At 34.3% G+C, this 13360-nt stretch overlaps 1 protein-coding gene across 5 annotated transcripts in view; it reads left to right on the top strand.

Moving 5' to 3' along the window:
- Positions 1 to 13360, top strand: part of TENT2 (terminal nucleotidyltransferase 2) — a 67249-nt gene that overhangs the window by 19445 nt on the left and 34444 nt on the right. For 4 of the 5 annotated variants that reach the window (XM_037731030.1, XM_017507310.2, XM_017507318.2 and 1 more), the window contains 6 exons: positions 2522 to 2636; positions 2781 to 2872; positions 4519 to 4597; positions 6930 to 6999; positions 10930 to 11006; positions 11384 to 11512. In XM_037731030.1, coding sequence (XP_037586958.1) covers positions 2522 to 2636; positions 2781 to 2872; positions 4519 to 4597; positions 6930 to 6999; positions 10930 to 11006; positions 11384 to 11512 — 562 coding nt within the window. The remainder of the gene's footprint in view (positions 1 to 2521; positions 2637 to 2780; positions 2873 to 4518; positions 4598 to 6929; positions 7000 to 10929; positions 11007 to 11383; positions 11513 to 13360) is intronic. The other variant, XM_037731025.1, reaches the window with a different exon arrangement.

The raw sequence follows: 13360 nt of genomic DNA on the forward strand, positions 1-13360 counted from the left end.
ACTGTGTCTGATACCATATGAATCTTGCTGCTGTTGGTATTTGGCCCCACTTCTTATATTTGAGGTTCATGATGGATACTCAGTCAATTAATTGTGTTGTATTTTTTGGCCACATTTTGGTTTGGTTTGACCTCTTTGATTTATTCTCCTAGTTGCTTTGTCTTTTGTGGGGTGGGTATTCAGAGATTTTAAAGTTATGCTTCCTTCATTGCCAAGTTGCCCGGATATTCTCTGCCTTCTTAAAATGAGGATTCTAAATATGTAAAAGACAACATTTTACATGATGGATGATACTTTTGCCTCGTTATGGACCATAAAGAAGTCCTAGAGAGGGACAGATTGAAAATACAAGAGCAAGACTGAAAAACTGATAGAGGTGTTTGTGCCCTTAAGGTGATCAGAGGGTTTGAATACAAAATTATTAGTAGAGACATTAGCTGTGAACAGGGAAAAGGACAATTTTTTTTTTCAGTTATGTTGGTTTTTAGGTCTGTGGTTAAGAGGCTGAGGAATATCACATTTGGTATTCTGAATTTTAGCAAACTTTAACTTTGTCTGCTAGAGAAAGGGAGGTAAGTTTAGAGGGCTTGAAGAGGGTAGTAAACATTTTGGAATGGTATGGTAAAAACCAGAAGCAATATCTAACCAAAGACTTGGAAGTAATTGCTAAGTGATGCCAAGAGTCAACCTAAGACAATAAATTTGAATTTATAACTCCAATTTTGTGATTTTTAATTTTTTTTTTCAGTTTTGTCTCTAAGCAACTTAGATGTAAGAGCAGAGAAGGGGTGTGTGTGTGTGTGTGTGTGTGTGTGTGTGTGTGTGTGTTTGCTCTGTAGCCCAGGCTGGATTGCAGTGGTGCGATCTCAGCTCACCGCAATCTCCGCTCACCGCAATCTCCACCTTCTGGGTCCCAGTTCAAGCAATTCTTCTGCCTCAGCCTCCCGAATAGCTGGGATTACAGGAGTGTGCCACCATGCCCAGTCAATTTCTGTATTTTTAGTAGAGACGGGATTTCACCATGTTGGCCAGGCTGGTCTTGAACTCCTGACCTCGTGATCTGCTTGCCTTGGCCTCCCAAAGTGTTGGGATTACAGGTGTGAGCCACCGTGACCAGCCTGAAGGTGGCTTTTTTATATTGACCCAAGATTAGGGTTTTGTAGGACAAGCATTAGAACATGACAAGGAGATGATGTTGTTAAGTCAAGATAAGGGAGTGGTTCAAGAGATGCACTGTGTGGTATAGACTGCATAGGGAAAGAACACCATTTAGGTGCTGATGGCTTGGGAGAAAAGGGAGGATTCGAGGGAATCTAGATCTCTTGTGGTTCTAGTGCAGGTATGAGGGGAGTGAGAAAGTATGAATTGTATAGGAGATTGAAGCCAAGATAGTATATTGAAATTTAAAATTTCATGGCTGGAGTAGTTCCAGTTTATTGCGAAGACCACATTATAGGAGTGTACACTGCTAAAGAATATTGGAGGAAATGAAAGTCAAGAAACAGAGTATGTTGTGAAATGTAGCCCATTTCAGATAGGCAGATCACCTATGCTGATGGCAAGAGTTGGGCTGGAGGGAAATGTCTGAACCAGATCAAGTAGATAAAGTGGTGGTAAGGCCAGGTGTGATGGTTCACACTTGTAATCCCAGTACTTTGGGAGGCTGAGGCAGGCAGATCACTTGAGGTCAGGAGTTTGAGAGCAGCCTGGCCAACATGGCAAAACTCTGTCTCTACAAAAATTGAAAAATTAGTTGGCTGTAGTGGCACATGCCTGTATTCTTAGCTACATGGGAGGCTGAGGCAGGAGAATTGCTTGAACCCAGGAGGTTGAGGTTGCAGTGAGCCAAGATTGCACCACTGCATTCCAGCCTGGGCAACAGAGAGAGACTCCGTCTGGAAAAAAAAAAAAGGAAAAACAGGTGGTAGGTAAATGGCAACAGGAAATTAGGGTTCAGGGCAGTGTTACAAGAATGGAAAGGAGGTCATGAGCCCAGAATGCCAGGGACTCGTCACATCTCTTGTATTTGGTATTTGTAGGTGTGAATACTATGGATTGGGCAAACTTCTTTAAAGAGCCAGATAGTAAATATTTTAGGCTTTCCCACTCACAAATTGTTTCTGTTGCATATTCTTATTTGTTTTCAAATCCTTTAAAAATGTAAAAAATTTCTTTGCTCAGGGGCCATACAAAAACAGTGACCAAGTGTTAAACAGTTTGCTGACCGGTGGATTGTTTTTATTATGAATTATATGTGATTGTACTTTTCTGTGACTTGTAAGTAACAGAAAGTACTTTTCTGTGACTTGTAAAGTTTACTTTGTAAAATTTATATGTACATTTTCAGATCATTCTCCACCTGTACTTGAGTAATAGTAGCTTTGTTTTGGAAAGTATTAAGAAGATAATATATTATTTATTTTTAAAATAGTGTCAGCATAATCGATTTATACTTTTCCATATGGTAATTACTTTTACATTTCTGAATAAAACTTTTACTTTTTTTTGTGGTGGATTCAAGTTGAGTCAGCAGATACTGGAGTTATTTGAAACATGTCAGCAGCAAATAAGTGATTTAAAGAAGAAAGAACTATGTCGAACACAGCTACAGAGAGAAATTCAGCTGTTATTTCCACGTATGTTTCCCTATTTTGCATGCCCTTTAGGTATATGCATTCCTATTTTAAATTTTATCTTTAAAAAATTTTTTTAATAGGCACAGAACCAGCACACCTAGTTTAGATTTTAAATGCTCTTATAACTTTCTTCTCTTTCTTTAGAAAGCAGACTTTTTTTGGTTGGGTCCTCTTTAAATGGATTTGGTACCCGGAGCAGTGATGGTGATTTATGCCTAGTTGTTAAGGAAGAACCAGTAAGTAAGGAAACATTTATTCCAAGTGTGTTTCTCATGTTAATGGGTTAAGAAATTTTACATAAAAGTTACTGAGGAAAAAAACTTGCTTTGCTACGATTACTTCTTTGAATTTTGTTTACCATAATTGTAGGAAACATAGGAAATTTTTTATTTTTAAGGCATGTGCACAGTAAGCGTAATTGGAGGTATAGCATTAATTTAGTTATAAGTTTTTAAAGTGAGATGGCTTCACTATGTGTTGTTGTTGTTCTTTTTATAAGAGCTCTGCCTGTGTTTTGAAATGCCATTAGTTTGGATATGTTACCCGGATGCAGCAAAGCAGAGCATGTGGGCATGTGGCAATATTATCTTCTTTATACATTTCCTTTGCATTTGAATTCTCAGTGATTCTATTTTTAATTTTTACTTTTTTCTTCCTGGAAAATGTGTGTTTTGGGAAAATAGATTTCCCTGAAATTTAAAATAAGACTATCGTGTTTATTAAATTTAAAATATTTTTCTCTGACGTTTTACCTTTGTGTTTTTCTTTTTCTTTAGCAACCATATTGTGTTACTTAGTACAAGTTGAATATTCCTTATCTGCAATGCTTGGAACCAGAGTTTTTTGGATTTGAGATTTTTTTATTTTGGAATACTTGCATTATACTTACCATTTGAACATCTCTGATCCAAAATCTAAAATGCGCCGATGAACATTTCCTTTGAGTATCATATCAACACTCAGAAAGTTTCAGATTTTGGATTTCGTGTTTTTGGATTAGGGATGCTCAACCTGTACTATGTTTATCTGAATTTCCTGTTAACTGATACTCCTATGTATAATATTGTAGTAATTGGTGTTCATTAAGCTGACTTGAGTCAGACTCTTTAAGATGCTGAAGTTTCTTCTGAACTACTAACGATTAAATTAAGTTCAGTATAATTTTAATATGGCTTATTATGTTTTACATCTTTAAAAATACAAAAAATTATTGAATATTAGTGTATATTTTTACTGTTCATACTGTTCCACTAGCAAAAATGACTTCTAGTTACTGCAAATCAGAAGGAGATTTATTCCAGAAAATGGTATTTTTCTGGGCTTTGAAATTATATGAAGAGAGAGTTTAAAAAAACCTCACGTTATAAACATAGTGGAGAATACAGAATTATAATTAAAACTTTTTATTTCTGCCAGATTATACTCAAGCACATCCCACTAATCCTCCAGTCTTATTCACATGTCTAAATCATGTTGTCATAGCCTTTATACAAACTGAGACACTAGGTATGAACCTATCCTTGAGCAGCTTGCCGTCTAGTTTAGATACGGTTACAATTTCGTATATTTTTGTTGGTGGTTGCTTTTTGTACATTTACACTGAAGGGAAAAATGACATAGATGGCTGTTTCAGAATTTCTCTAAAAATTGTGCTTTAAGCTTAAAATCAGGAATTGATTTAGAAATGTAGATGTGAAAGATAACATTAAAGGTTGACCTTTTTCTATAATGTAATTTGGAAAAATAAATTATACCTTGAGTATATTGAAAAATAACTCCAAAGGAAAGTATACCTTGTATGTTTTCTTTTTGTTGAGATGCTTTAGGAAAATGAAACACTAAGCTTAGATAATGAAAAAACACTTTATTTTTAACTTTTCAGTGTTTTTTTCAGGTAAATCAGAAGACTGAAGCACGGCATATACTCACCTTAGTCCATAAACACTTCTGTACTAGACTTTGTAAGTCTGACATGCCTCAAGTTTCTATGTCATCTGACATAACTTTATTTAAAATGCCTCTTACATTATCTTCTGGTAAGAATTGTTTATTCTGGTCAGGATAGGTATAATATGGATCCTTTTTTCCAAATGAATTTCTTTTAACTTTTGATTAAAAAGATGAGTAATCATTTATTCAGAATATCTTTATTGCACTCACTGCAAAATATACCACCTGCTGCAGTGGGTGGGGGGTGATTAGAGATATATAAGTTTTAGTTCTTTTTCTCAAAAATTGATAGGTTAGGGAAATTAAAGCATGAATATAAGTAGTTATAATACAGAGTATCTATGAAGAGCCAAGAGTGTTGATACAGATAAATTCCTGTAGGACTTTATTTGTGTGAGAGAGAAGTTCATCTGGTTTGCAGTGATATGCGTCTTTACTTGTTTTAAAAATATGATCACTGAACATGAGACCTAAATGTGTTACTTAAGCAGAAAGCAAATTGTTGACTTAAGCCATTTTATTTTAAGATTTTACTCTTTGGATAAACTGACTCTAAACAGTTTTTAATCCACATGTTAAGCCATCTCAAATAATTTCTTTTAAACTTCCACAGAATGTTCTAGAAAGTTGAAGTTATACTAACTGTGTGATATTGGAAAGACACTTGTTCATTTGTTTAACAGACATTCATTATGTGCCAGGGTTTGAGCTGGAAAATAAAGGTCAAGTAACAAGTCACTGTCTTTGAATAATTTACATTGTTGTAGGAGAGAAATAAATGATTTATTTCAGTGGACTTAGGTTTCTGCATTCTGAATTATTCTGTAAAATAAAGAATAATTCATACCTAAGTGGATTTTTAATAGCTATTTGAATCAAAATATTAAAAATGGAAGGGACCTTAAAGATCATGTAATTCACATGAGGGTTTTTTTTTTTTCTTTTTTTTATTTTTAATAGTTAAGGAAACTGGTGATCAATGGATTTAGTAACTTGACTCAAATATAGCTTGTTGGTATCAGAGCCAGTTTGTTGGTACTTACTACTCAAAACTTTTAACTCCTAATTTTATTTTTCTGAATTCCTGCACATAAATTCTATTTTGAAGCTTGATATATTCCATTTTTCTCTTTTTTTTTTTTTTTGTGACAGAGTCTTGCTCTATCACCCAGGCTGGAGTGCAGTGGCATGATCGCAGGTCACTGCAACCTCTGCCTCCCTGGTTTAAGCAATTCTCATACCTCAGCCTCCCAAGTAGCTGGGATTACAGGCATGTGCCACCTCACCTGGCTAATTTTTGTATTTTTAGTAGAGATAGGGTTTTGCCATGTTGGCTCGGCTGGTCTAGAACTCCTGACCTCAAGTGGTACATCCCCCTTGGCCTCCTAAAGTGCTCGGTGAGCCACCGAGCCCAGCTGATACACACATATATACACACACATATATATATATATACACACACACACACACATATATATATACACATATATATGTATATATACACACACACACTATAATTTTGATGGTAAAATATTGTAACAGAAAATTTTCAGGTTTTAAAAATCCCGGTGCTACTTTTTCTGTAGTAAAATTAGAAAATTGCTTATTTGAGAAAGATTTTCAGAATTTCATTTTTACACACTTACGTATTTCCTCATTTTCTATGATGAGCATATATTACTTTTAACTCAATACTTTTTTAGTTTGATGGAATAAAAATATGTATATACATTTTATTATATATTGTATATGATATGTGTATATATGTAATACATACATGTATATGTATTTGAATTTCCTATCAACTGATACTCCTGTGTATAATAGCACAATGATTGGTGTTCACTAAACTGACCTGAGTTTTTCCACTTGTAGAGATCATGTGTGTATAACTATATGTATTTTTCACTCATAGAGTTTACACTTACTGAATGTGTCCCAGCCCTGTGTTTCATGTTGCAAAGCATTTCCACACTTAAGACTCTGAAAATATCATTTCTGCAGTTACCATGATACCTTACTGTGTGCTGTACCAAAATTAGCTATTCCCTCTGCTGCTAGCCTAGATATATTTTCACTCTTACAGTGGTCTGATGAACTTCTTTATAGATACTATATTAGACCACATTCTGGAAAATAACTTGAATTTGAAGCCCCCTAACTGGTATTACTGAAGCCTACAATCTTAGAAGAATTTGATAATGTCCTCACTTGTTTTCTTTTTCAAAGACATTTTCTTAAATTATTTTAGCTTAGTAAATACTATTTTTTTAAAAATGTGCATTGGAACACTATGAATTCTAGAAACATTTGCAGATATTCACATTATCTTTTATCTTTCAGCAGGCTACATTGAGAGACCTCAGCTGATTCGAGCAAAAGTGCCAATTGTGAAGTTCAGGGATAAAGTCAGGTAAGTAATTAATGAGCTTTCTTTTTTCAGTTGCTTTAGATCATTTTTAGATATTCATCTGATAAAGATAATTAAGAAATATATGGGCTGGGTGCGGTGGCTCACGCCTGTAATCCCAGCACTTTGGGAGGCTGAGGCGGGCGGATCACGAGGTCAAGAGATCAAGACCATCCTGGCCAACATGGTGAAACCCTGTCTCTACTAAAAATACAAAAATTAGCTGGGCGTGGTGGCATGCACCTGTGGTCCCAGCTATTCAGGAGGCTGAGGCGAAAGAATTACTTGAACCCAGGAGGCGGCAGTGAGCCAAGATTGCGCCACTGCACTCCAGCCTGGTGACAGAGCAAGACTCCGTCTCAAGAAAAAAAAAAAAAAAAAATATATATGTTGTAGCATTACAGCTTATCTTCATCAGTTTTTAGAAATCATTTGACTTGGGGTTTGAAATGGTTTTTTAAAATTGAGCAATATTTTCTTATGCTTAACTGTACTTAGCTATTCTGCTTGACATTTTGAATATGTGAGACTATCCAATTTAAAGAATATGTACATATTTATATTTTAAATTTTTAAGTGATCTCTTGCCTTTTGGAAGTGTAATGCATTCTGATTAACATAATTAATGAAATTTGACATAAACTAATATCAAGGGGTTTGTTGTAAATACAATTATCATTAAACGAGTTATGTTTCATTTTAATGAAAGATACATATAATACCTAGAGTAATAGATATGAAAGTAAAACAGAAAAATATACTTGTTCCATTTCAGAATTTACATATATTCTACCGTCCTGCATTCTGAATTTCTTATGGGTATTGGAATTGGGATCTTTTACATAATACCTGAATATAAAATGTAAATAGATGTTGATTATTTCATTCATTAAAAAGATTTGTTACTGTTTTCTAAAAATAGGATTGTGACAGATTTCATAAATTTGTCCAGTTTTACAAATTAATACTGAAATTATGCCCACAAACACACATACATTGTTGATCCTTATTTTTCATAGATTGTGTTTTCACTAATTTGCCTACTTGCTGAAAGTTATTTGTAACTCCCCACATCAATATTCATACGCTTTAGCAGTCGTTTTGTGGACATACACAGAGTGGCGAAAATTTCAAATCCCCTAATACCGTGTTCCCAGCTGAGGTAGAGTAAGGTGACACACTCTCTTCTTGTTCAGCTTCATACTGTAAACAAATAACCTTCTCACAGTCTAATTAATGCCGTATTTCACATTTTGTGCTTTTTTGCTATTTAGAATGGCCCCCAAGCATAGTCCTGAGTTACTTTCTAGTGTCCCCATGTGCAAGAAGGCTGTGATGGTGCCCTACGGAGAAAATATGTGTTAGGTAGGCTTTGCTCAGACATGAGTTATAATACTCTTGGCCATGAGTCCACTGTTAATGAATCAACCATATATATTAAATACAGTGTCCTCAAACAAAAATGCAACATAAAACTTGGTTCCGTATTGATGAGTTTATGAAAATGTGACCAGGCTGGCAGAAACCTAACCCTTTGCTTACCCTAGGATCAATGGTATAGTATTCACTAATTCAGTGTTTGCAGCAACTTTATAGAATGTAGCTACTATGAATGATGAAAATTGACTAAATATATGTATTTTAAACAAACCTTAATGCCAGGCTCAAGCCATTCCTTTATATAGCTAAACATAAATCAGATCTATAAATATTTATCAAATTTCTGCCAAGTAAATTGTGTCAGATTTTCCTAAAGTAAATGTAAAATATAGAGAGAGATAAAAAAGTTATACTAGCTAATTATAGTTTTTAATAATACATGGTTGTAGTCATAGTTACAGAAACAGTTTTATTCTTTTTCTATTTAAGGTTATCTTACAAACTTTTTTTGTTCTTAAGCATTTTTTTAAGAGACAGGGTCTTACCTTGTTGCCCAGTCTGGAGTGCAGTAGCATGATCATAGTTCAATGTAACCACAAATGCCTGGACTCAAGTGATCCTCCCATCTCAGCTTCCTGAGTAGATAGGACTACAGGCACACACTACCACACCGGGTTAAGCTTTGTGTTTTTGGTAGAGACAGGGTCTCGCCATGTTGCCCAGGCAAGTCTCGAACATCTGGCCTCAGGCAATCCTCCTACCTTAGCCTCCAAAGGTTCTGGAATTACAGGAGTGTGTCACTGCACCTGGCCAAAACATACTTTCCAACAGAACCACGTATCATTAATATTTAGTTATATGGTTAAGTGTTGTTCTACAGCATCATTTTTAATGGCTTTATAGTATTTGAGTGAATAAATTGTCCTTAACTTAACCATTCCCCTGTGTTTGAACATTTGGTTTGTTTCTAGTTTTTAGATAACACAAATAAGCATTTTGTGCATAAATTCTTTCCATACCGAGGATCACTTTTTTAGTATTTCCAGAAGTAGTATTTGAAGCAAGTATTGTGGATAGTTTTAAGGCCCTGAATTCAGTTTTGGAAAAGTTTTTAACTGCAGACTAGTTGTGATCTAAGTGTTTTTCTTTTCTGTTGAGTTATTATGTGGCTGTAATATAAATTGGCTTCAGTGTTAGACTTACACAAAGAATGTAACTCTATTGTTACTATAGGTTTCCCAAAGCCAAATAATGTGTAGTATCTGAAGTGTTATTACTATCCTTTTTTTTTTTTTTTTTTTTGAGATGGAGTCTCACTCTGTTGCCCAGGTGACTCCTGGGTTCAAGCGATTCTCCTGCCTCAGCCTCCCAAGTAGCTGGGACTATAGGTACACCCCACCATGCCCAGCTAATTTTTGTATTTTTAGTAGAGATGGGCTTTCACCATGTTGGCCAGGATGGTCTCCATATCTTGGCCTCATGATCCACCTGCCTTGGCCTCCCAAAGTGCTGGGATTACAGGCATGAGCCACTATGTCGGTCACTACTGTCTATTTTTATTAATATGCATGGATAGTGGAAAGATTGTAAGATTTCTGTTGTTCCCCCAAATAAGAAAGACTGAAACGGTAGATTTCAAATTTTATAATTAAAAGCTATAATTAATATAGAAATGAATTTGGTTTTTATTTTAGACAGTTTTTTCAAAGAAAAGTTTAGTATTTAGAAGTTGTGACCTTACATGGGTATAAGTAGAACTGACTTTCATAAAGTAATCCTTGATTTTTGTATGAGTTTAACCGTTCTTTGTAGATTACATCATTATTGCTCTATTTTCTAAATTATGAACTGCATATATTTGCTTTCAAAGAAGTAACCATTATGTGTTTGCTAATTTACTAGCCTTTTTAGAGGAAATATATGTAGACAGAGCTTTTAAATTTTTTCCCCTGTATTTTATTTGGCTTTTTATTCCTGTTGTTTTAAAGTATATGATGCTATAATTCCAGATTATTTGAGAATATGTAACTTAATGGAGTAACTTGCTCAGAAATGTTTTTGGTTACATAGTTTTGTTTTTCTGGAAACGATTGTGAGATTTAAAAATTTCCAGCTGGGTGTGGTAACTCCTACCTCTAATATCAGTGATTTGGGAGGCTGAGGTGTGGGGGGATTCTTGAGCCCAGGAGCTTGAGGCTGCAGTGAGCTATGATTGTGCTACTGCACTCCGGCCTGGGCTGCAGAGCGAGATTTCATCTCTTTAAAAAAAAAACACTTAAAAATTTTCTTTGAGGTAATTGGAACCTTAGCAGTATGTTACTGATCTTTCCACTGTAATCTTATTTTATATGTTTAATACACACCAAATCACATTAAAATAACATGCTGAGTATTTGTTAATTTATTGTGTCATTTTAAAAATGCAGATCTGTGGCCTTTGGGCCCATGCTATTTTGCATTGTGGGATGGATGAGCATTAATTTAGTTAGAAGGAAGGAAGGAAGTTTATTCATACTTCAGCTAAAGTTTATTTATTTATTTTTTCTTAAATAGTTGTGTGGAGTTTGACCTGAATGTAAACAATATTGTTGGAATAAGAAACACATTCCTTCTCAGAACTTATGCATACCGTAAGTTTTTGGTTTGTTTCTAAAAATTATCAGCCTCTTTTTTCTTTATTCATTTTTAAAGATGTTTGTTGTAAATAGTGACATCTCTTTAGTTGTGTTTAAGTATAATGTATCTTATTTTATTTGTATATGTTTCTACACTAAAATCCTATACTATCAGTTATAGGTGAATCAAGTGGCATTTTAATAATTCATAATTGTTAAAAGGTAAACTAAGGTAAGTTTTAGACATAAGAGACATTTATGGTGAACAGGTACAGTGTGTAATATACACGGAGACAGTGTGCTTTATTTTGGCATGGAGCTGGGAAATGATGTAGACTTTCAAAGAAACTATAATGTCTCTTACCATGTTTAAGTTTTAATTTTACTTTCAGTTGAAAATCGAGTTCGTCCGTTAGTGCTGGTGATTAAGAAGTGGGCAAGTCACCATCAGATTAATGATGCCAGTCGTGGTACTTTAAGCAGCTATAGTCTTGTATTGATGGTTTTGCACTATTTACAAAGTAAGTATAATGGGGTTTTACCCAATTTTTAAAAGTAAAAGGCACTTAACTTTGTTATGATGTCTTCTCTCTTGACCCTATTTTCAAATAGTATTGTTTTAAAAAGTTCTTTCTAAGGTCCATAAAACACATTTCCTGTTTTGCTGCTTTGAGCAAATGTTTTAGAAATGTTATTCCTTGGAAAATATTAAGAAGTTTCACTGTGTGTTTTTATTTTTTGTAAGTTTTTCTATAGTCACTTTTGTTTTCAAAGAACTTTCATTACTGAATTGTGGACTCATTATCTTGAGGCAGACGAATGTACGAAAGGCCTATAAAAGTTAGCTTAAGCACCATTCATCATGCGTTAATTTAATTTGAGACAGGAATTAAATTATTTTCCTTTTGGTTCAAGAAGCTTTTAATCTCTGTGAGTTGTCGTCTTCAACTAGATTTTATCTTTATAGGACTGTTGTATCAGATTGGCTCCCAAATTTTAATTGTGTCTGGTTAGTCATTGTTGATGAGGCCATTCTGGTAAGAGCCATACTTTTGTTGCATGCATAGTGGCAAACAGTAATAAGCAAACACTTGTAATTTGGACCATTCATTCATAAGATAAATGTGAGAATTTTTACGGTATTGAAAATTCCCTGGAAGTATAGGACAGACTAACTAGATCTAATTGGAACCTTTACTTTCATTATTTCTCAAAAAAAAAGGTATATAACAATCCAAGAAATAAACATGTAAGCCATTTTATGCTTTCTACTCAGCTGGACACCAAGAATTGTTAAAAGATGGATGCATCTACTGTTTTATACTTATTAGACCAGGAGACTGAGATGTTTAATGACTAACTGACCAACTGAGCATAGGAATATCTGGTGACATGAAGACTGAGTGAAAGACTTTATGTGAATGTAGTAGGAGACTGGCAGGATGTCTGGGGCTTGATCTGTTTGGGTTGATGATATCTCCACAGCTTAGGATTTTGGTTTCCAAAGATAACAATCATAGGATAAAATGTATTTTAGCATGGGTAATACTCATTTCTTCATTTCATGAATATTTATAGAATGCCTACCAAATAAATGCTAGGTATTCTAGGATTTGGGAATACAGCAGTGAACAAAATACAAAAACAATTGTCTTCTTCATGAAGCTTACATTTTCGACTTGTAAAATGTCACATTTTCATAGCTGTTACTTACCAAAACGTGAATTATTAAAACAACTCACAGATTACTAATAAAATGTGACATTTTTACCACCGTTATGAATTGAGCTCTGATAGAGCAATGTCAACATGTGATATGCTCAATAACAAATTGTTACAGTGTAGTCATTAAAAAATACCTATTGAAAAATACCCTTTTATTGCACTGTTTGGTGCTTTTTGTATTTAGATTCTGAAAGAGATAACAGATAATATTAGCAATTTTGTCACCGGCAGCTTGGGCTTGGAAAGTTGAGATGATGTGATGCCCTTGCAGCTGTGTTTCTGTACTGAGGATACTGGGAACTGGGAAAAGGAGAAGGTACTCTTTCCTTGCCATGTGGATCAGAAATGGTTAGGGTTGGAGATTACAATTTTGTATAACCTGATTCTTGGTATATTGGGCTTATTTGGTTAGGGATTGAGGATGATACCCAAATTGAGAATTAATTTCTTTTTCTTTCTTTCTTTTCTTTTCTTTTCTTTTCTTTCCTTTTCTTTTCCTTTTCTTTTCTTTTCTCTTTCTTTCTTTCTTTTCTTTCTTTCTTTTTCTTTCTTTCTTTCTCTTTCTTTTCTTTTCTTTCTTTCTTTCTTTCTTTCTTTTCTTTCTTTCTTTTCTTTCTTTCTTTCTTTCTTTCTTTCTTTCTTTC

This window comes from Cebus imitator, unplaced genomic scaffold (genome assembly GCF_001604975.1).
Source record: "Cebus imitator isolate Cc_AM_T3 unplaced genomic scaffold, Cebus_imitator-1.0 Scaffold16, whole genome shotgun sequence".
Classification (NCBI taxonomy): Eukaryota; Metazoa; Chordata; class Mammalia; order Primates; family Cebidae; genus Cebus; species Cebus imitator.